Source organism: Rhineura floridana, chromosome 11, assembly GCF_030035675.1.
Source record: "Rhineura floridana isolate rRhiFlo1 chromosome 11, rRhiFlo1.hap2, whole genome shotgun sequence".
Lineage (NCBI taxonomy): Eukaryota > Metazoa > Chordata > Lepidosauria > Squamata > Rhineuridae > Rhineura > Rhineura floridana.
In genome coordinates this window covers 27,615,331-27,637,763 of record NC_084490.1, presented here as the reverse complement: position 1 = coordinate 27,637,763, position 22,433 = coordinate 27,615,331, and the positions used below count along the sequence as shown (strand labels likewise).

The 22,433-nt window shown below is 41.3% G+C and overlaps 1 protein-coding gene across 1 annotated transcript in view; it reads right to left on the bottom strand.

Annotated features, from left to right (window-relative positions):
- Window positions 1-2,519: 2,519 nt before the first annotated feature.
- The window catches only part of LOC133367659 (vomeronasal type-2 receptor 26-like), a 45,888-nt gene continuing 25,974 nt past the window's right edge, over window positions 2,520-22,433 (bottom strand). The window contains exons 4-8 of the mRNA XM_061591754.1: window positions 16,009-16,112; window positions 13,524-13,815; window positions 8,617-8,844; window positions 7,549-7,675; window positions 2,520-3,430 (exon numbers count right to left, since the gene is read on the bottom strand). Coding sequence (XP_061447738.1) covers window positions 2,520-3,430; window positions 7,549-7,675; window positions 8,617-8,844; window positions 13,524-13,815; window positions 16,009-16,112 — 1,662 coding nt within the window. The remainder of the gene's footprint in view (window positions 3,431-7,548; window positions 7,676-8,616; window positions 8,845-13,523; window positions 13,816-16,008; window positions 16,113-22,433) is intronic.

Here is a 22,433-nt window from a genome sequence, read left to right as displayed (position 1 = left end):
ATTCTCTGTTCTTGACAAATTGCTAGACGAAGAATTTTGCCTATTAGCTTAAAACTGAACTTTGGCTTATTTCTATCTTGTTTTACTTTTAATTCTATTACTGTTAAATGTACTTACCTGTATATTTAAATTGTATATAACCAGCTCGGGTCTATGACCATAATAAATAAGTTATACAAACATCCTGTGGTCATACAAAATATGAAGCAGTTTCTTGGAGCATCAGGTTTTGTTAGGGAACACTGGATTCTGTCTCAGCCTCACTTTGTGTAAACACAGGCTTAGGTATCTGTCCGTCACTCGTTTTCCACTGCCACCAATTCTTTCAGAATATTTTCAACACCCTCCTAGTAGTGTGCATAGTTGACTTTAGGCATGAGATGAACACCAACACTGAGAGGCAGGATAAACATTAAGCTAAGATTGTAGGTTTATTAAAGGGATACTGTTTACATAAGGGACTACTGATACTTGTATTGGGACTTTAAGGGTGCTTGCTGTCAAGTTTTTAAACTCACAAGACATTGCTGGTGACACCAGCCTGTAAGTGGCTTTTCCCTCAGGCCAATTTCCCTAAACCTCCACCCCAGCCAAATACACCCACAAGATAATCATCCTACTGGAGATAATCTGTCTCTGTACCCCAAAGCTCCCCTGGTTGTCCTCCTGGCTGTTTGGACAGTTCGGCCAACTTTACAAACCCACTTGTTTCACCTTCCTTTGGTAAGATCACTGCACAGAGCAATTCGGCAACTGGCTTCATTATCCTGACCTTGCCCAGACATGTATTACCAACAGACTGGATATTAATATACAGGCCTCAATTTTCCCCTCAGCTATTCTCTGGTCTTATTCTTCATGCTGTTGTCATCAACCAACTGCCTGTCTCTTCAACTCCCAACTTTCTCTAACCAATTCCCCAGTGCTTAACTCCTAACTGTCTGGAACCTTCAGCCAATCAGTCTTTTGTTACCCAGATCAAACAGAATGGATTTAGCTGACATTGGCCCCATCTCATATAGGGTGCTTTCACACATGGGGCTAATAGCGCTACTTTACCAGATTAAAAAGGTAGCGCTTCATTCCATATTTCAAAAATCCCTTTTACGCTGCAGTACCTGTTATACTGGCATTTTGTGCAACAGTCGTTCACACAGAGCACAATTTTTCTCCCCCCCTCATTCGGCCTCACGCGACACCGGATGAGCTGGTTTGAGGCCTGTTCTTTTGGTGCGTGGGGGGGTTGAAAGAGGCACGATCGTGAACGTGATCAGCTGAGAGGCGCAGCAGCGCAGCAGCAGCAGCACAGGCTCTGCAGCACAGGCTCCTCTCTCAGGAGCAGCTGGGATTGGCTGGGAGGTGCGGTGAGGTCTGTTGGTAAGGGCGGGAATGCACTGCATGCTGGGAGGGCTGTTGGTAAGGGCGGGAATGCACTGCATGCTGGGATGGCTGTTATGTGAGCAGCGGCAGCTAGCGCAAAACTCCCGCGATCTTCCGTGTCCCCAGCCTTGCTATTGGAATTTTTGAGGTATCATTTATTGCAGAATTTAGCGCTAAACTTCCACTACATTCCACCAGAATTCTGGCGCTACCCGTTATGTCGTGTGAAAGCTCAAATTTTATGCGCAAATTAATAGGAAATAAATCATCAGAATAACTGAATAAAGTGCAGTGTGAAAGCACCCATAGTCTCAAAGTGACTGTATCTCTCTCCTCTCGGAACCTGTCACTTAGCTGCCACTGCTAAGCAGGCTTGTAACAATGTTACAACACAAGGCCTTATTATAGTCAGAGAGGCCACAGAATATTTTTTCTCTCTAACACAAACACATATACAGCATTTTCCCACAGGTTTAAACACTCAAAAGACCTCATCCCTTTACTGCCTGCTATTCTGTCCTCATCACCAAAGAAGGAAAGGAACCCTCACCTTGAAGGCCAGGATGGGCTAGTAGCTGATTTCAATTGAACTTTTGAAGCTGGGATAGGTCTACAAGGTCTTTCCTTTTCCCTTGCTTCCAGCATATTGATGCAAAAAGTATCTTTTCAGCAAGGGATAAAGGGGGTTGTATTACCCATGGTCCTTGGTGGAAAAAGGATATGTTAGTATACCAGCACACTTTACACACAAAGCTTGTTCACACATTACGCTGAACATAGGCACAAGCTATCGTCTACACATTTTCAGTGTCTGAAAATGTTGATTTGTATAGCTGTACTATCATGAACCTTGTGAACCCTTGTTGTACCTTGTGTACACTTGTTGAAAGCAATGTGTGAACATTCCTAAAATAATAGAGGGAATGGAGGCCTGGGAGATTTGTTCCATTCTCAAAGGAGCTGCAGATGTTGCATAATACAGTTTCCTGCCCCAGGGCAAGATGGACTATGCCCTACTCAGTTCTGCTCACAAGAATGTGAGCAGGGATGTTCATTTATGCAAGAAACCATTTTCAAATTCTTGTGATATTGCCTACAATCAGCATTCCAAGTGGAACATGACTAACAGGGGAATGAGTTTATTTATTTTCATTTTTCATCCTTATTAGCTGCTCCCTATTGTTCAGATGAGGCCTCAGCACAATGATGTAGCATTTAGGGAAAAAGATGCAACCCACTACGCCAGTACTGGAGCATAAGATGGAAAAGATCTCCACAGCCACCATGTATTTCCCTTTGGTGCTCAGGTGGGTTGGAACAAAGGACAACCAAACACTGCAAAACGCCAACAAGCTGAAGGTGATAAATTTGGCCTCATTGAAACTGTCTGGTAATTTCCTGGCTAGAAAAGCCACAATGAAGCTGACAATGGCCAGGAAGCCCATATAGCCCAAGACACAGTAGAACATGGCAAATGAACCCTCATTACATTCCAAGATGATTTCTCCATTCACTGAATGCATGTCCCTATCTGGGAATGGAGGGGAGGTAGCTAACCAAAGAGTACAAATGGCAGCTTGAAGAAAGGAGCAGGAAAGGACAATTGAATTCGCCAGTCTTTTCCCTACCCATTTCCTCATCCTGGATCCTGGTTTGGTGGCCATGAATGCCAGAACCACAGTGATAGTCTTTGCCAAAATGCTGGAAAGGGCCAGAGAGAAGACCATGCCAAACACCATTTGTCTCAGAAGGCATATCACCTTCCCAGGCCTTCCAATGAAAAGGAAGGAGCAGAGGAAGCAAAGGAGGAGAGAGATGAGGAGGATGTAGGTGAGGGTCCGATTGTTGGCTTTCACAATGGGTGTTTCCTTGTATTTCATAAAAGTTCCAAGGACTACAGTGGTGATAAAAGACAAAGAAATAGCCAAGACAGCTAAGACAATTCCTAAATCTTCTTGGTAAGAAAGGTAGCTTACTTTCTTGGGAATACAATGAGTTTGGTCTTTGTTGGGATGCTGGGCTTCAGGACAAGTGACACAGGCATCCATGTCTGAAGGAAAGAGAAAGCTGTTTAAGCATTTCAAGATGTTGCCAAACAATTTTCTGAAGGAGTCAGTTTTAGCAACCAATGAGGGTGCCTCATTTTGCATTTTTGCAGTTCCAAAAGAGTTTGTGGATTTACTGAGGTTCTGTGGATTGTACTGAGCTCAATTCAGATCTCATCTCAAGTCACGAATTTGGAAGTTAGCCTTTGGTCCAATCCTGTTTCTCTTGTTGTTAGTCCTCATCTGCCATGAACTACTTACAATATTGGCCTTTCTTAAAAACCTGTTGTAAGAGATACTGAAAGAAACTATGCATAATACTTTAAACACTCAAAACACTTTTCACATGCCAGTTACGTTATTCAGAAAATGGCTTCATTTGAATTTTGGGAATGATTTAATTTCGGCTTGCTAAACTTCAGGTTTACCAATGTATGAATGATTTACCAGCTGTATGTCTTCCTATAGAAAGCAGTTCTCTTCATTATGATTCTTGCCTTCGGTACATTGGGATGCCATTATTGCAATGTGCTCTATGTGTGCTTGACTTTGAAAACTATTAGGAAACTTCAGCTATTCACATGGTAGCAACTGGAAACTTAACTGGATACAGTTACTGAGAATTATATAGGCATGAGAGTGGTTGTATACTATAACCAGCATGGATTTTTTGCATTTTGCAATGTTAAATGCCATTCCGATGCTTCCCATAAGCTCATTTCAAAACAAAACCTTACAAAACTTATAGTCAGAACTCAGAAACGCTTGCTTAACAACCCTGTAAGTTTTCATGGCAATACACAAAACACTCAGAGAGAATTGAGAGTTCAAAGTGTAAAACAAGAGAAAAAACAACAAGAGACCTGTGTTGGACTTTTTTCTCAGTGGTCTCATAATTTGTTGAAATTACTTAAATATCAGCCATGTTCACAGAGTACCTGTAATCTTGTTACTGACCTTGCCCCATACTCTGACCTTCATCTTCTGCAGTTTAAAAGTTAAAAAAGCCTCACAGATTTTTAATTAATTTAAGAAATTTAACATTAAAGTCAATAAGTGCAGTCATGCTCAGTAAGAACCAATTGTCAGTGTTCTAAAAGCCAGGCTCACAGCTAGCTTGGCTAATCAGGTGGCCACATACACACCAGACCTTTATTTCACTTTAGACAGTCATGGCTTTCCCCAAAGAATCCTGGGAAGTGTAGTTTGTGAAGGGTGCTGAGAGGAGAGTCCTATTCCTCTGACAGAGCTTCAGTGGCAAGAGTGGTATAACAGTCAGCCCCTCCTCTGGGAATTGTAGCTCTGTGAGGGGAATAGGGTGTCTCCTAGCCACTCTAGTCTGTCTAAACTATTTAAAGTGAAATAAAGGTCTGGTGTGGATATGGCAAGAGACAGCTTTGCTTTACATTTAGGTGGGAGGTTACATGTGCCTGCTGTAGAATAAAAAGGTGGATGAAACACTGAGAAACAATGATACTGTTCATAATGTTTTCATTTTCCCTCTGCCCAGTGCCCACCCACCCAATCTCCTCCCCATCCCCTTCCACTCCTCCCCCTCCCTGACCCCCAGGTCAGTTTCATAAGCATGATTGTTCAGGAGTAAATCTGACTGAACTCAACAAGCATGCAAATGATCAAACCTGCCCTCTCCTCCTTCTCCCTCCTATCTCCTCCCTCTTGCTCATTCCCTCCACCTTCCTTTGCTCTTCATGCCCCTCCCCCTCTTCTTCCAATCCCCTCTCCTCTCCCTGCCCTTCTTCCTTCCCTTTCCTCTTCCCTACCCCTTCTCCTCCTCCCCCATGGTCAGTTTTACCTATCCTGATTGCATGTGAGTAAATCCCATTGAACTCAAAAAGCATGCTAATGATCAGGCCTGCCTTTCCCCTCCTCTCCCCTCTCCTCCCCCTCTCCTCCCTTCTTTCTCCCCTCCCCTCTTACTACTTTTCCCTCCCCTGCCCACTCCAGCCCTCCGTCCCTCCCTCTCCTCCTCCTCCCTGTGGTCAGTTTCACCTATCCTAAGCATGATTGCATGGGAGTAAATCCCACTGAACTCAATAAGCATACCATCATCCTCCCCTCCTGCCTATCCTCATCCCATCCCATCCTTCCCTCTGCCCTTCTTCCTCCTCTTCTCCCCGCCTTTCCTCCTCCTCCCCCCCCTTGTGGTCAGCTTCACCTATCCTAAGCATTATTGCAGGGGAATAAATCCCATTGAACTTAATAAGCATGCAAATGATCACTCCTTTCTCAGCAAACCCTAACCCTAACCCTCCCCTCTCCCCCTGGTGAGTTTTACCTATCCTAAGCATGATTGCATGGGAGTAAATCCCACTGAATTCAGTAAGCATGCAAATGATCAATCAGCAAATTTTCAGTAAACTTGCACAGGATCCCATTTCTTACCTCCCGGATTAAAAAGCAGAGAAATTAACTAATAGGCAAAAACCTTGCATCAAACTGTAGTTTTAGATTCAACTGTTAATGCACCCAAAATAGAAATAGAACATAACCTCCATTTTGAAACACAAACGGCTGTCTTCACCATCATATGACATTGACCAATAAAAAGACTTTGAAATTAATAAAAATAAATTTGACACAGATTTCTACGATGAATAATGAGAGAAATATAATTGTCTAGGTTAGATTCTCTGTAGAACAACAGTAACAGGAAAGAACATCAACAAGCATACAAAAATGTAATTCTGCATCTTTGGAGATATAGTCCTGATTGCAGGTGTTGCCAGCACTCACCATATGCTCAGAGGCACATGTTACCAAATTCTTCCAAGCTACACAGAAAGTGGATTGGACTGTGAGAGACCAACCCAAATTGTGTTTGCCTTTTTACAAATGTGTAGAGCAGTACAATATCTCAGAGAGGAGGTCAGGTCTCCTGCTCCCCTGGTGCATTCTGTATAGCTGTCCAATTTCCCTGTTTTTTAAAGTTTGATAGAAATATATGTTGGTTATAGATACATTCTTAAACCGCAAGGTGTTTTTTTTTGCTTATTAGTGAATATATGACTTTCTTGTTGAAATGGCTTTACTGGCTTCCAATCTGTATCCAAGCTCAATTCAGATTTCACATTTAAAAGCCCTAAATGTCTTAGTTAGAGGTTACATGAGAGACCACTACCTGCTGTATGATTTTGTTCTACACATTAAGATCTGTTGGAGAGTGTCTCATTTAGAAATATGTCTGGGAGTGATCCAGAAGGGAAGGTGAGCTTCTCAGTGGCTGTCTCTATGATATGGAATCACCCACCTCCCAGGGAAGGACAAGGTTTTCCCTTCTTTGCGATTTAAACTTAAAGGCATTTTGACTGTGTGGTGTAGCTTATTGTTTTTGTTTCCTATGTCTTTATGAAATTTTACCAGTTCTTCCCTCTCTGTTTATTTTGCTATTTTATCGTTTTTTAAGTCCATATCAGGGCCGGCTCCAGGCATGCCGGGGCCCTTGGGCACCAGCCTGCCCCGGGCCCCTCCGCTTCTCTTCTGCAATCCGCAGCAGGAGCTGTGGATCGCAGGACAGGAGCTTCCAAGCCTCCCGCCATCCTCCCCCTTCACCTACCTTTCTCTGCTGTTTTTTGCGGCTGTGCGCACTGTGTGTGCAAGGTTGCCATCAATGAAGATGGCGGCCGTGGTTTCCGTAAGGGGCTGAAGCCTCTGCCACCATCTTGGTTGATGGCACACACACGCACGCATTGCTGCCATCAACCAGGATGGCGGCAGAGGCTTCAGCCCCTTATGGAAACCTCGGCCGCCATCTTCATTGATGGCAACCCTGCACACACTGCAAAAAACAGCAGAGAGAAAGGTAGGTGAAACAGGAGGATGGCGGGTGGCTCGGAAGCTCCTCCTGTCCTGTGATCTGTGGGGGGGGCCCTCAGGGGCCCCTGTAGCTCCAGGGGCCCTCAGGCCAGTGCCCCACCTGGCCGCCCTTTAGAACCAGCCCTGGTCCATGTTATGACCCCCCCTCTCTCTTATGGGGTACACTTTCTCCAAATGAATGCATTCATTTATTTCAGAATTTATAAACAATGCCACATTTTGTTTAAAAAAAGATAAATATGTTACATTATAGCCTTTACTTGGTATCTCTGTACATAATGTCTCCTACCCTTTTGGTAAGAAATGCTCCCTTCTGGACATGGAGCACAATCATAGCAGCAGAATACCTCTCCTTCCTTCTTTTTCCTGCTGTAGCCAGGATAACAGTTGTCGTTGCACACAGAAACAGGCAGCACCTGTACAGAAACATGAAGGATAAGTAGTTTGATCTTGAGTGTCTGACCTTTATACACTTGGCTGTATATTAGAGATGCCAGTGATTCCAATCCAGGTTTGGGCTTCCAGGGAGGGGGTGATGGACAAAGTTTCTCTGATTGAGCCAGTTTCTTTCCCTCAAAAGGTGATTTTTAAAAAGAAACCAAAAGAATGGATAAAATGAAAAGTTTGTAGAGATGCTCTCACCACAGCGTACATGATTCTCTTACTCAGTTTGGACTGAGGTAAGCTATAGAGCAACAAAAAGCAGATACCCTCAAGTTGTAAATGGGAATGAGGGGGCAGGAGACTAATTGGGGATCAGCTTCTGATCATCTCACAAAAATCTTAATTGATTAATTCATTTGCTAACTAGAGTAACACTTCAGCCCTAGAATGCACTGCTGTCCTCATGCCCATTACACTGAGATATCTAGCATGATGATAAAGATGCTTTGGGGATGAGACCTGCATCTCTTTTTCTCTTTACTTCCAGAAATCAGTTTATGAAATAAAAATAAATTCTGTAGCATTCGATCAGAATTAAAGCTGGAAATCAAAAAGATATTTTTAAAAGAACACGGAAACTGACTTACATAACCAAGCAATAATTGGCTTATCAGTTGGTCACAAAACAATGTGACATGCTTGGAGAGGCAGTGTTTCCTGCTTTTAAAGATGAATTGAAAGTTGGATTCATGTGCTTAAAAGCCTACTGCATCTCCCTCAGGACCATGGGGCAATGCAGATGAAGTTTGTTTGTTTTTGTAAAAACTGCATTGGTACAAAAAAGAGAGCTGTGATTCTTTTCTAAAAATGCTAATTATCATCATTCAGCAAGTGAAAAGAAGTCAGAAATATAAATGTGCGAAAATAAATATTTTCTCTTTAATATGCTCAGGCACCTGCACCCGTGACTCACCTGGTTAAAACTTGAATGCCACACAATTAGTTCATCATGAATGTTTAATTCTTTGCCTAGAGGAGCCTGGGGTTCCAGTTTTCCAACTTTGACTCTAACCACTGAGCCATTTGGGGAAATCACCCAGTTTGTAACATCAAATCCTGCAATTAATTCTCCATTGTGATTAAAGTGCACAGTGTCTCCAGCACTGTTATTGAATAAGGTATTACTCAGAAAGTGATGGACCTAAAATGAAAGGGGAATATTAGGAAAGAAAGAACTAGATCTTGAAATTATTTCCACAAGCTTCACAAAGATTCGCCTTACTTTTTTTTTACAGTGTATGTGATGACTGTACTTCTCATTCTCATTTCCTTCCATTTGGCTTCATGTGCATGGTCAATTATAAGTAATAATAAAATATTTTATCATGTGGCTTGCACTACTTGTCTGAATGGACTTGCAAAAAACCCCCAAACAAAAGCAAAAGTTCAGAAGTATAGAGTTGAAATTACCTGCCATGGTTGAAAATTCTGAAATGCCAGTCTCCCTCCACCAACCAACATTCTCCGTTTGAAGATGGATTTGTATATGGCATGCAAAGCATGTGCCACGACATAGACAGCATTGTAGACATTGTAGCTGTGGCCAGTCATCTTCATTTCAAACAGAATTCCAGGAATGCTCTCCAGCTTCTCCTCACCAGTGCAGGTTTTCTTTTCCTCCTCCTGCCCCTTAGACATTTTCAATGAACAGCTGAATGCCTGTTCCCAGAAATCCTGGATAAATCCATCTCCTTTTGCCCAGGAAGGTCTTATCATCTGAATGAATGTTTGGAATCCTAGAGGCTGGTTTGAGTGAACAGTGAAGGATATGGAACCATGAAAAGTTTGCATATCCCAATTTTTTTGAACAGACACTGATGCAAAATCCCAGTGTGATGTAATGATCCACACTTTGCCCAGAGGTGGCCATGCCAAAAAGGGTGCTAGAAACAACAATATTCTCACTACCTGAAAGGATGGAGTTTCTCCATATAGAAATAATACATTGGCTTTTTTCTCAATGATCATTGCATAGGTTTTCCACTGCTGTATAAGCATATCTATCATTTCATCCACATAATTCCATTTTGGTAGTCTTATTATGAAGGGATAACAGATACCATTCTGGGAAAGCAATGGCACCATTGTCTGTAAAAACCTGTCTCCTTTGTCATTATCCACAGCACCAACCCCAACCCATGTCCATCCAAAATGCTGAAGTAACTGCACAACTCCCGTTTGCTGGTGGGCTTCGGTGGGTACCATTTGGTATAAAAATGGGAATAGTATTTTGGAACCTTGCAATGGCAAAAATGAACCATAAGTGAGCTGAAATAAAATATGTAAATATTATTCACTCATATTTTTCAGGGAGATAATAAGAAAATACTGCCTAGTAGAAACAAAGTAAGAAACATTGAATTCAGAGCTTATCTCAGTTGGGCCTCAGAACGGAGGACATTTCATGGCTTTGGCATCACCGTGGAAAAGGCCTTCTCCTGTGTCTTCATGAATGTAATGCTGCTGAAAGTGAGGTGTGGAGGAGAGTATTTCTGGCAGTTTTTATAGCGTTGGTAGGACAAAATACAGAGAGATACTCCTTCAAATACCTAAGTCTCAAGTCATTAGGGATTCATAAGTCTTCACTAACATCCTGAAATCAGACCATAAACTTATTGGCAGCCAGTACAATTCTTTTGAAACTGATCTTATATGGCTTCTATATATTTCTCAACATAGCAGCCTATGTGCCTCTTTGTGCATTACATGTCATCTTCAGGACAGCCCTACATAATGCAATTACACCAATCCAATCAATGTGGTTACCAGAGTGTGAATTACTGTGGCAAGTACATCCTTGTCCAGGAACAGCTATAGCTGAAGGTCAGACCAAAGTTGGCTCTGAGTCACTGAAACTACTTGGTCCTCAGCAACAAAGCTGGATCTATGAGTACACCCAAACTATGCACCTCCTCTATTTGAGGGAGTGAAGTTTTATTTAGAGCAGATTGTCTGCCTAATTCCTTGGCATGAGAACTACCAATCCACAGTGCTTCGATCTCATCAATATTCCATCTCAGTTTATTGGTCCACATCCAACCCATTAGATGTGACAGGCACAGGGGTTAGGTATTTGTGCCATAGTCTTCATTTATCCAGGTCAAACATACTCAGTTCCTTCCAGTTTTCCCCTACCCAGTTTTGATATCCTTCTCTGAACCGATTCTAATATATCTGCAACTAAAGAGTAATGAAATTCTGTGAATTATTTGTAACAAATTACAATCTGAATCTAGTTTTGAATGAAAACTATTTTAGACTTGTGTGTAATTTGGTATCTGATTCCTTTACAACTAATTAAAATAAAAAAGTAGACATACACCTGTGTGGGAGATGCAGTGAATGAGACCAGGAGACTTTTGTATGCTGCAGAAATGTAGAAATATTCAACTGTTTTGGAAGGAGCTTATTGAAATTGCTAAGTGGGTATTACTATTAACACCATTAAACTGAAGACTTGGAATCTAAAGAACACACAACTAGAACTATGTCTGAACCTGGCTCAATGCCTTAAGTATGGTTCTTAATGACTGCTTGTTAGCAAAAACAAGCAATGGTTTGTTTTTGGCTTTCTGACCTTAATTATGGTTTAGTATTGTATATGAACTGGACAGTTCTTTAGCTATGGATTAAGTATGGTTTGTCTGCCCCACCAAAATCCCTTCAAGCTACACAGATGCTAGCAAAGTGTGGCTGAAAAATGAAACTGCCTTCCATGCCCAGAAGTTCTCACTGGTTGTGTTTTGCAAGGATGAGGTCACTGCTAAGTCTGCCTGGTAACCAGATCCTCTGCCCATGCAAGTCCTTCACTTCCATCTTCATACTTCATATTGGAGATTAAATCTGAAAGGGACTCCTGTTCTGTCCTCTCTTAATAGATTGCATCTCCTTACAAAAGTTTCTGACCTGACCTACCTTCACTAAATAGATGGGACATGGAATGGAGATGAAAATTTAAATGGAAAGTTGAAGGGACTATTTTCCATTATGAGCAGTTTTCACCAATTTATTCCATTTTTAAAATTGTTCCAAAGCCTGTTGCTAGCATTCATATGTCATGCCTGCACAAAATGTTTCAAAAGCAAGAAAAATACCTCCACTGAGACAGCAATATTATTAAATGAATTAAGATATGCCACCCTCCCTCCTGACAAATTTATCTTCAGTTTCTTCTCACAAACTTTTCAAAGCATCATTTTTATTTTCCTCTTTTCTGTCCTTCTCACTCCTATCTGCACCATATCACAATCTTGTATGTCAAGGGTGGGGAACCACGTTGTCCTGTGAGTGGGATAAAAAAAAAATGGCCACCTCTCTGTGGGCCACTTTTGACAGGTGGGAAAGCCCACCCACCTGTCATCACCTGATGTGAAATGATGTCAGATGGTTCTGAGCTAGCTGGAAAGCAGCAGGGCTTGCATTTGGTATGAATTTAAACAGTTTTGAAATCAAACTCCATCTCACAGGAACATTTGGGAGTGTACTCTGAGTCATGCACTCCCAAATGTTCCTTGGCAACAGGGTGTGCTTTCATCAATGTTTAAATTTAGTGCCAAATGCAAGCCAGGCTGCTTTCAGTAGGAAAGTAGTCACCTTGTAGTGGTGAGTGGGTTTGCGTGTTCCAATGAACCCTGTGAGCGATGCCGTCGGGAGTCATGTACTCCCAGCAGGGTCACCCATGGCAGTAAGGTCAAGGGAGAGGAACCAGACAAAGAACAATCCAAGAAAGTCCTCAACGGCAGAACAGGTGGAGGATAACAATGTGTATGTTACAACGGCTGTGAAGGTGGATGAGGGCTGCAGCATATAAAGGACTTCCAATCGTCATGGTACCATGCCATTGCATCAAAGCCTTTTTCTGTCAAGATTGTGTGTTGATCGTGGTGCTCTGATCTCCCCACATAAAACAAATTCAAGCAAAGGCGTCCTCCATAACAAAAGTCCCATGGCGATCAGTAAATGGCGACGGGGGCAGGACTGCGAAATCCAGAAGCCCCTAGTCATGGTCTGGTACATCGGCAGTGGATACAGATTCAGACGGATCCATTGTTAAAGACTATATTTTGGAAGACAATCTTACTTGGTCACAAGTGATCGCCAGGAAGAAGAACTCCACTTGGGAGATCTGAGTGGGAGCTCCTGGTTAGAAATGATCCTAGTGGAGCATGCATTACACATTGATTTTAAATTCAGTGTTGAATGCCAGCCTGGCTTCTGTCAGTAGGAATTGGCTTCTCTCAGTACCTTTGTTCAGGAGATCCCAAGTGGGACTTACATTCACTGCTGAATTTAAATACTGCAGAATGTAAGTCCTGCTGCTTCTGAGTGTTCCCTGGCAGCTGCAGCTTTACCTGTCCTGCACCTGATGTCATATGATGTCAGGTGGGTGTGGCCTGCTGAAAATGGCTGCCTGGGCAAAAATGGCTTGCCTGGAGGGGCTAATTTGATCTGTGGACCAGGGGTTCCTGACCACTTCTGAGTTTACTTCTAAGTCTGTTAAGTTTAATAGGGCTTTCAATAGGGTTACATTCAAAGCACAACAGAAATCTCCAAGACTGGATATTAAGATATAAACAGTGAAGGAGACACTTCAGATCATATTGGAAACACTAGCATGCTGAAGATGGAGAGAAGAATTTGATGAGGACTGATTGATGAACACTCTTTCATTACAGTTTTCCAGTGAGTTAAGAATCCAGCTGTTGGAATTATCATCTTGCCCACATTTAATAAGTTTGCTACCCAAAGTAAGAGTTTTGCTGAAATCAAGATAGTGTGCCAGAGTTTAGACATTTCAATATCTTCTTGAACACAGCTTACCTGTGCAGTCTTATGGGTTGCTGAAAGGATGGCAATATTGGCAGAAATTTCAGACTGGCACCCTCCAATGAGAGCTATCACATGGTTCTCTTTGTGACACTTGAAGTTGGGGACAAACGTATGCTGCATGGAAAGCAGGCTCAGGGTAGCTTTATAGGTCATCCTTGCAGTATAGTAGCTATTGAGTATGCGGAACCCCAGAGAGATATTTGGTAAGATGTTGGGATTCTCATTGATCTCTTTGACAGCAAATGCTAAGGCCAGAATATGCTGGTAGTTCTTTGGCACTGAACTGTAATAAGAATTACTGCTGTTCAATCAAGCAACAAACAAAGAACAACAAAGCATATTCACTTATGAACACCATCATCATCACCACTACCACCACCACCACTTACCTGTGTGGCAAATATAACAATATAGTTGCTTTAGTACTTCTAGAATTGCAAAGAATGGCCACTGATAAGAGTATTAATTCATATCCAAATAAGAAACAGAATACATTTCAATTTTACAAAAGTAGGTCATAGCGAAAAGGGAAGGGTTTATGAGGAATAATTAAGAAGTTGAGAGGTAAAAGCACTATTTATATAAGGGAAGACTTTTTGGTAACAGACACCAGCTTCAGTCACAATGGTCAATGAACTGTTGGGTTAAGGTATATATAAAGATGATACACTGAATATTTGGATGTCATGATAAGGATAGTTGTAATGCTGATGTACTGATATTATGGTTACAAGTTGAATTGAGACTTGTTAAAAGTAAATTTCTGACATTGCCTTATCTAGAAGAAATATGCACATCTTCTCTCTTATGTCTGTTGGAATATATGGAAACAATAAGATAGTTTGGACTGTGTGGCTAATTTATGGGGCAGTGATAAGACTCTCAGAAACTGTAGGAATAAGCTTAACATAAACAAGAAACTGTATAAATAAGTTTGAACATATCAGCTCCCTACCATCTGAAGCTCTTTTGGTGGTACCTATGCTGGCAGCATCTTAGAGCTGGTAAGACTTGGAAACTGGCAAGACCTCTCCTATTTTGAACTACTGAAATTTATCAGATTTAGGGTTGTAGTCAATGAAGTCCTGCTCAGAGTATATCTACTGAAATTAATGGACCATTAACTTCAGTGGATGTATTCTGAGTAGTTACACTTTATAGCAAGAATTGTTTAAGTACCATTATTGCTTACCTTAGGTTATATATGAATTATTAGAAGAAAAATGTTTATTAAAAACCCAGAAAAAGATCTCAACGATTTTTCTCCTGTACTAAAATAACTGTTGTCTAAAGCCTGAATTGAACCCACTACAGTTCTATGTGAACACTTGGTTGTGTATTAAGCAGCTATAGGTGTACACCTAGAATTGTAATGGCCTCCTTGAATGGATGCAGGAGTGGAACAGGAAAGGGAGAACGAGGCTAAAAGATGTGGGAGAGAAGCAGCAAGAGGAGGCAGCTGCAACTTTATGGGAACTTTATAATGGATCAGCAATATCAGAGGATATGTGGAACAATGCTTGCAAAGGAGGTGACAAAAACCTCTGATAGCTGCCTGTCTCTGATTTTACCATGATCTCTCTCACATGCACACTATTCCCCTATCTTTCTCAAGAACCTTTCAATTCCACTAAGGGAAATTCATTCTGGGATGAGTTCACGTTGTGCACCTTGGCTGGGGTTGGGGATTCCCATCAGGGACCAATGGGATTAAAGCCAGATGCAGACCAGGTCCTGCTCACTTACAGAGGATGAACAGGTATTGTGTAAGGTATTTGCTGACCATATCGCCGTAATAAACTATCTATCTATCTATTGTGTAAGGTAAAGGCAGCCCTGCTGGCAGTTATTAAAGAGCTGGCATGAAAGCCTGTATTTAGAAAAAGGGATTACAAATGTAGTTTTTGAAACTTGGTGGGCGAGACACCATCTGTGCATTCTTGTCTGAACAAGTGCACTTATGCACATGCACAGACTTGGTAAAACACTTTGAAATGTTTTGTAGATCCTCTATTTTTATTATGCTTCCCAGTGGCATATAGCACAGATTCATGCTATAAACAAACATTTGATGTGCCCCATGAACAGCAATTATATTTGCAAAAAATTCCAGTACAGCACTTCCTTTCAAACACAAAGGGCTAGAATGTGGATATGGCAGTGGTGTGGAAAAACCTATATAAGGGCATAATCCTGCATGTGATTATTCTGTACAAGCCTTATTAAATGCACAGGATCCTTTCACTTCAATGGGGCTTGGGGAAGTAAACCTGCCGGTGATCTGTGCCCAACAATCTCATGTAGAAGATTGGGCAGACAATGATTAACCAGTTGGAAGATGCCTCAAATGCCACTTGGCTCATACCAGATAATAAAGGAATTCTAACTGAAGCACAGTGTTGCATTATGTGTTCTCAGTTATTATGGATCGAACGTATTACAGAAAGACAGTAAGAGAAAAGAAATAATGCCTTACATGGGTTCGTCAATCATGATCTGTGTAGGTTGTTCCATGAAAGAGAGGTTGTTATACAAGAGGATAGCCTGAGAAACAATCACACCAATGACAAGGTCTCCTGGCTGGTAAAATTCATGAGGAATTGGAAGGGGATCATCATATATGCTGCAATTAATTGAATGTGTCTTATATACAGTATGACACAGCAATATCAGCACCAGCACCAGCACCAGTAGGATCCTGCTGACAAAATTCCCCCTACGTAAGTTGAAGATTTCCATGTTTCCAACTACAGTATTATATGTGGGCATGGTAGAGAATCTGTGCCATTATCCTTTTCTTATAGTTAATAATGGCTCCTTGTCCATTAGGGTCCCCAAATAATGTATTTGCACGAACTCTTCAGTTAACCTCTAAAGGGATGGTGAGAACAAAAAGCTTTTTCCCCCTTTTAGAATACTTACACTAATTATATTAATTAAAATAAAATAAAGTGATAATAGAAGAGACAAGATAATAGCCAATATGAAGAGATCTACAAAATATTTGTTCAAAAGTCTGTAAGGTACATCACAGGAATTACAGTATTACATTAAGGTGGTGTTCATGGCTCCTGGATTGCACCCTATATATCTTTTATAAATAACAAAATGATTGCAACCACAATACTTTCCTTTTTAAAAAAGTGAGCCCTCAAGAAAATATAATTGGAAAATGATTCATTTAGAGGGTTGGTGGAAGGAAGAACTTTTCATAATAAAAAAAAACAGTCAGTGGAAAATTAAGTGAACAAGGACAAGGGGAAAGAGGTGGGGATACCCATGGTATTTGACTAAAAAGCACGGGGAAAATTAGCTGATAGAAACATAGCCTGACATATAAAGGGAAACTGATCATATGAAACAATGACTGAGACCTGCCAATATCTATGTCCGGTTCTGAATACGAGGGTTTTATAGCTTTCCCTATCCCAGATAATGAATGCTGATCTTGTTATCAAGCTCTGGATGCCCTTTGTGTAAGAGGCTGGAAACCAAACCAGTAACTTTAACAATGATGGTGATCACTTCCCCAGAGTGTTGTTGACCTTCCCAACTGAATCATGCATGACAAAACAGGCCCAAGTATTTTTCTCCTTTGAATCCTACAACTTTTTTTTTTTTAGGGATATACAGAAATAAATAGCACATAGCCTGCTAGGTCCAGGCTTCTTTGATCCAGAGCTAGAGTTAAAATCAGTCACACCTTACCTATACTGAACATAACTGAAGACCCAGGTTCAAATTTAGAGGCTCAGACTTGTGTGATGTACCTTTGTTTCTGCATATCACTTCAAATTGTTCCATTTATGGCTACGAAGAAGTATTTTGTTAATATTAACATTATTTATTTATGATATACCACATTTTACAGGTCTACATAAGCAACAGCAAATGTTTTCCACCCCAAGGATTTTATACTCTGAATTTTAATAGTTTGGTGGTGGAGCAGGGTCACCCACAATATTTTCTGGGCCCATTAAAATTTGTCTTTCAGGGCATATATAACTTAGTACTGTGATTGTCTCTTTAAGATATACAGGCTGAGTCCTTTTCTAGCTCTCTTGCCTAAGTTCATTTTGATGAAGCCTTGACTGAGAATCCCCTAAAAGACTGTTTTACTTAAATGTATTAGTTAGTCCAGTTGCTTCTTAAATAAGAACTTATCAAGAGTGAATCTTTGAAACTGAGTTTATGAGAAGTTCTTTACTAACCAAGAATTAATTCAGTTACATTTTTTTTTAAAAAATGAAGTTAATACATAATATGAATGAACAGCCAAAGACACGAATTATTTTAGTGGCTAGAAATGAAAGGATAGAGGTTTGATAGAGGAAGGCCAGAAAGCAGATGGTTGCACTACTTTCTGATTTGCCTTATGTGAAAGTCCCTTACAGATGGCCCATAGTGAACCTCAGTTCATATATAATCACAATTCTAGCAGCACCAACCCTTTTGAGTCCCAAAGCTGGCTATACAAGAGTGGAGCAAAGGAACATGAGCTATGAAAAAACTTGGGAAGAAAAAGCTAAGGCATGTGTGTACTTCTTTTAATTGCTTTTAGAAAAGATACCACAATTTCAATAATATCTGCCATCATTTCAGTGAGCCAGAGCCCCACTCTTACAAGAGAGATCAAAAACTGGAAGGAGGTTTCCAGTTCCACTGTGGATCAGTATATGGATGCACATTTAGATGGATATATACATTCCTGTATCAATGCTCATTAATGTTGCAGCTGATCTTGCTGAAATCAATATTTGATGCAGATCCCTATCACGGACATAAACTAGCTGTGTAAGGAAAATATACAAAGAATAAAAGCTGCATTACATATACTAAGGAAACAGCTGCAATACATTTTCAACACATTCCAAGCAAATTGAATTGTAATTTTTGTGGTGCTTTTGAATTGTAAGCTTAGTGGGGCTACTCAGTCCATCAGCTAAGAACAAATGAAGATCCCACTACTCATACCAGACAGGATCAAGTTCTTTGAGCATTCCATTTGCACACACAAAGGTCCTGGTTCCATCTATTGCCTGATATTGGGTCTCCATACCCCAAGACAGGTCACAGATGGCACTTTTAAAACTGTGACAGATCTTCCAGGTCTCTCCTCTTTCCTCTACAACTGTCTGTAAAGGAACCAAGATGCTGACAGCATAGTGTCTATTCTTCAAGGGATCATCAGAGTAATAGTACATTTCTCATGCCTGGAAGAATAGACACAGAGCTGGACTATAACTTCCATCCCTTGCGGGTAAATACACTGTGCCACTATACTGGCAGAGTCTTTGCTTTATGCAGAGTCATGGAGAAAGGAGGAAAGCCTTTTGTGTTCTCACAAATTTATGGATGCCCATTTAGATAGGTATACACATTCCCATCTCATTCATGACACCATTGGGCTGGCTGAAAGTGCTATTCAATGCAGACCCCTAATGGGAAACTTAACTACTTAGATGTGAGAAAAAGACAGAAGGAATAAAAACAGTAAGGAAACAGTTACTACAACACATTCCCAACCAGTTCCAAGCCAATTTAAATGTTTTGTTTTCCCAGCAGAAGTCTTCAAATATATGTAAAGAGAACAAAATGCTACCAGCATAGCGTCTATTCAGCCAGGAAACACAAAGATGAACTAAAGCCCCCATAAACTCTGGAAGAAAAAGAGACAATGTCACTATACTGGCAGTATCATTTTCACTTTTTACACAACCTTACAAGGGGAGGAGCTCAGATGGGCCTTTGCAATTCTAAACATAACCTGCAGATGTTGCATGCTATCCTGTCTTGGTCCTAAATAACTTTTTTGTTTGTTTGGTGACTAGACAGGGTCCTGCACAGCAGAAGTCAGGGTGTGCATGAAAAGAATTCAGATGGGTCCCCAAAAAGGGTGGACTGTGCCTTGCTGAGTTCTTCTCACAAGAAGATGAGGAGGGCTGTTCATCTATGCAAGCACTGGTTGGAATTCTCATGATATTCCCTACTACCAGCATTCCCAATAAAATGTGTGTAAGGGAAGGATAAAGAGTTGAAAGTAAATTCTTTCATTTCCCCCCCTTATTAGCTGCTCCTTGTTCAGATCAGGCCTCAGCACAACGATGTAGCATTTAGGGAAAAAGATGCAACTAAGTAGTCCAGCACTGGAAGATAAGATGGAGAAGATCTCGACAGCAACCATGTATTTCCCTTTGGTGCTCAGGTAGGTTGGAACATAAGAACATAAGAACATAAGAAGAGCCTGCTGGATCAGGCCAGTGGCCCATCTAGTCCAGCATCCTGTTCTCACAGTGGCCAACCAGGTGCCTGGGGGAAGCCCGCAAGCAGGACCCGAGTGCAAGAACACTCTCCCCTCCTGAGGCTTCCGGCAACTGGTTTTCAGAAGCATGCTGCCTCTGACTAGGGTGGCACAGCACAGCCATCATGGCTAGTAGCCATTGATAGCCCTGTCCTCCATGAATTTGTCTAATCTTCTTTTAAAGCCGTCCAAGCTGGTGGCCATTACTGCATCTTGTGGGAGCAAATTCCATAGTTTAACTATGCGCTGAGTAAAGAAGTACTTCCTTTTGTCTGTCCTGAATCTTCCAACATTCAGCTTCTTTGAATGTCCACGAGTTCTAGTATTATGAGAGAGGGAGAAGAACTATTCTCTATCCACTTTCTCAATGCCATGCATAATTTTATACACTTCTATCATGTCTCCTCTGACCCGCCTTTTCTCTAAACTAAAAAGCCCCAAATGCTGCAACCTTTCCTCGTAAGGGAGTCGCTCCATCCCCTTGATCATTCTGGTTGCCCTCTTCTGAACCTTTTCCAACTCTATCATATCCTTTTTGAGATGAGGCGACCAGAACTGTACACAGTATTCCAAATGCGGCCGCACCATAGATTTATACAACGGCATTATGATATCGGCTGTTTTATTTTCAATACCTTTCCTAATTATCGCTAGCATGGAATTTGCCTTTTTCACAGCTGCCGCACACTGGGTCGACATTTTCATCGTGCTGTCCACTACAACTCCGAGGTCTCTCTCCTGGTCGGTCACCACCAGTTCAGACCCCATGAGCGTATATGTGAAATTAAGATTTTTTGCTCCAATATGCATAATTTTACACTTGTTTATATTGAATTGCATTTGCCATTTTTCTGCCCATTCACTCAGTTTGGAGAGGTCTTTTTGGAGCTCTTCGCAATCCCTTTTTGTTTTAACAACCCTGAACAATTTAGTGTCATCAGCAAACTTGGCCACTTGACTGCTCACTCCTAATTCTAGGTCATTAATGAACAAATTGAAAAGTACAGGTCCCAATACCGATCCTTGAGGGACTCCACTTTCTCCAGCCCTCCATTGGGAGAACTGTCCGTTTATTCCTACTCTCTGCTTTCTGCTTCTTAACCAATTTCTTATCCACAAGAGGACCTCTCCTCTTATTCCATGACTGCTAAGCTTCCTCAGAAGCCTTTGGTGAGGTACCTTGTCAAACGCTTTTTGAAAGTCTAAGTACACTATGTCCACTGGATCACCTCTATCTATATGCTTGTTGACACTCTCAAAGAATTCTAATAGGTTACTGAGACAGGACTTTCCCTTGCAGAAGCCATGCTGGCTCTGCTTCAGCAAAGCTTGTTCTTCTATGTGCTTAGTTAATCTAGCTTTAATCATACTTTCTACCAGTTTTCCAGGGACAGAAGTTAAGCTAACTGGCCTGTAATTTCCGGGATCCCCTCTGGATCCCTTTTTGAAGATTGGCATTACATTTGCCACTTTCCAGTCCTCAGGCACGGAGGAGGACCCAAGGGACAAGTTACATATTTTAGTTAGCAGATCAGCAATTTCACCTTTGAGTTCTTTGAGAACTCTCGGGTGGATGCCATCCGGGCCCGGTGATTTGTCAGTTTTTATATTGTCCATTAAGCTTAGAACTTCCTCTCTTGTTACCACTATTTGTCTCAGTTCCTCAGAATCCCTTCCTGCAAATGTTAGTTCAGGTTCAGGGATCTGCCCTATATCTTCCACTGTGAAGACAGATGCAAAGAATTCATTTAGCTTCTCTGCAATCTCCTTATCGTTCTTTAGTACACCTTTGACTCCCTTATCATCCAAGGCTCCAATTGTCTCCCTAGATGGTCTCCTGCTTTGAATGTATTTATAGAATTTTTTGTTGTTGGTTTTTATGTTCTTAGCAATGTGCTCCTCCAATTCTTTTTTAGCATCCCTTATTGTCTTCTTGCATTTCTTTTGCCAGAGTTTGTGTTCTTTTTTATTTTCTTCATTTGGACAAGACTTCCATTTTTTGAAGGAAGACTTTTTGCCTCTAAGAGCTTCCTTGACTTTGCTCGTTAACCATGCTGGCATCTTCTTGGCCCTGGCGGTACCTTTTCTGATCTGCGGTATGCACTCCAGTTGAGCTTCTAATATAGTGTTTTTAAACAACTTCCAAGCATTTTCGAGTGATGTGACCCTCTGGACTTTGTTTTTCAGCTTTCTTTTTACCAATCCCCTCATTTTTGTGAAGTTTCCTCTTTTGAAGTCAAATGTGACCGTGTTGGATTTTCTTGGCAATTGGCCAGTTACATGTATGTTTAATTTAATAGCACTGTGGTCACTGCTCCCAATCGGTTCAACAACACTTACATCTCGCACCAGGTCCCAGTCCCCACTGAGGATTAAGTCCAGGGTTGCCATCCCTCTGGTCGGTTCCATGACCAACTGGTCTAGGGAATAGTTATTTAGAATATCTAGAAACTTTGCTTCTTTGTCATGACTGGAACACATATGCAGCCAGTCTAAGTCCAGGTAGTTGAAGTCACCCATTACTACCACATTTCCTAGTTTGGATGCTTCCTCAATTTCATATCTCATCTCAAGGTCTCCCTGAGCATTTTGATCAGGGG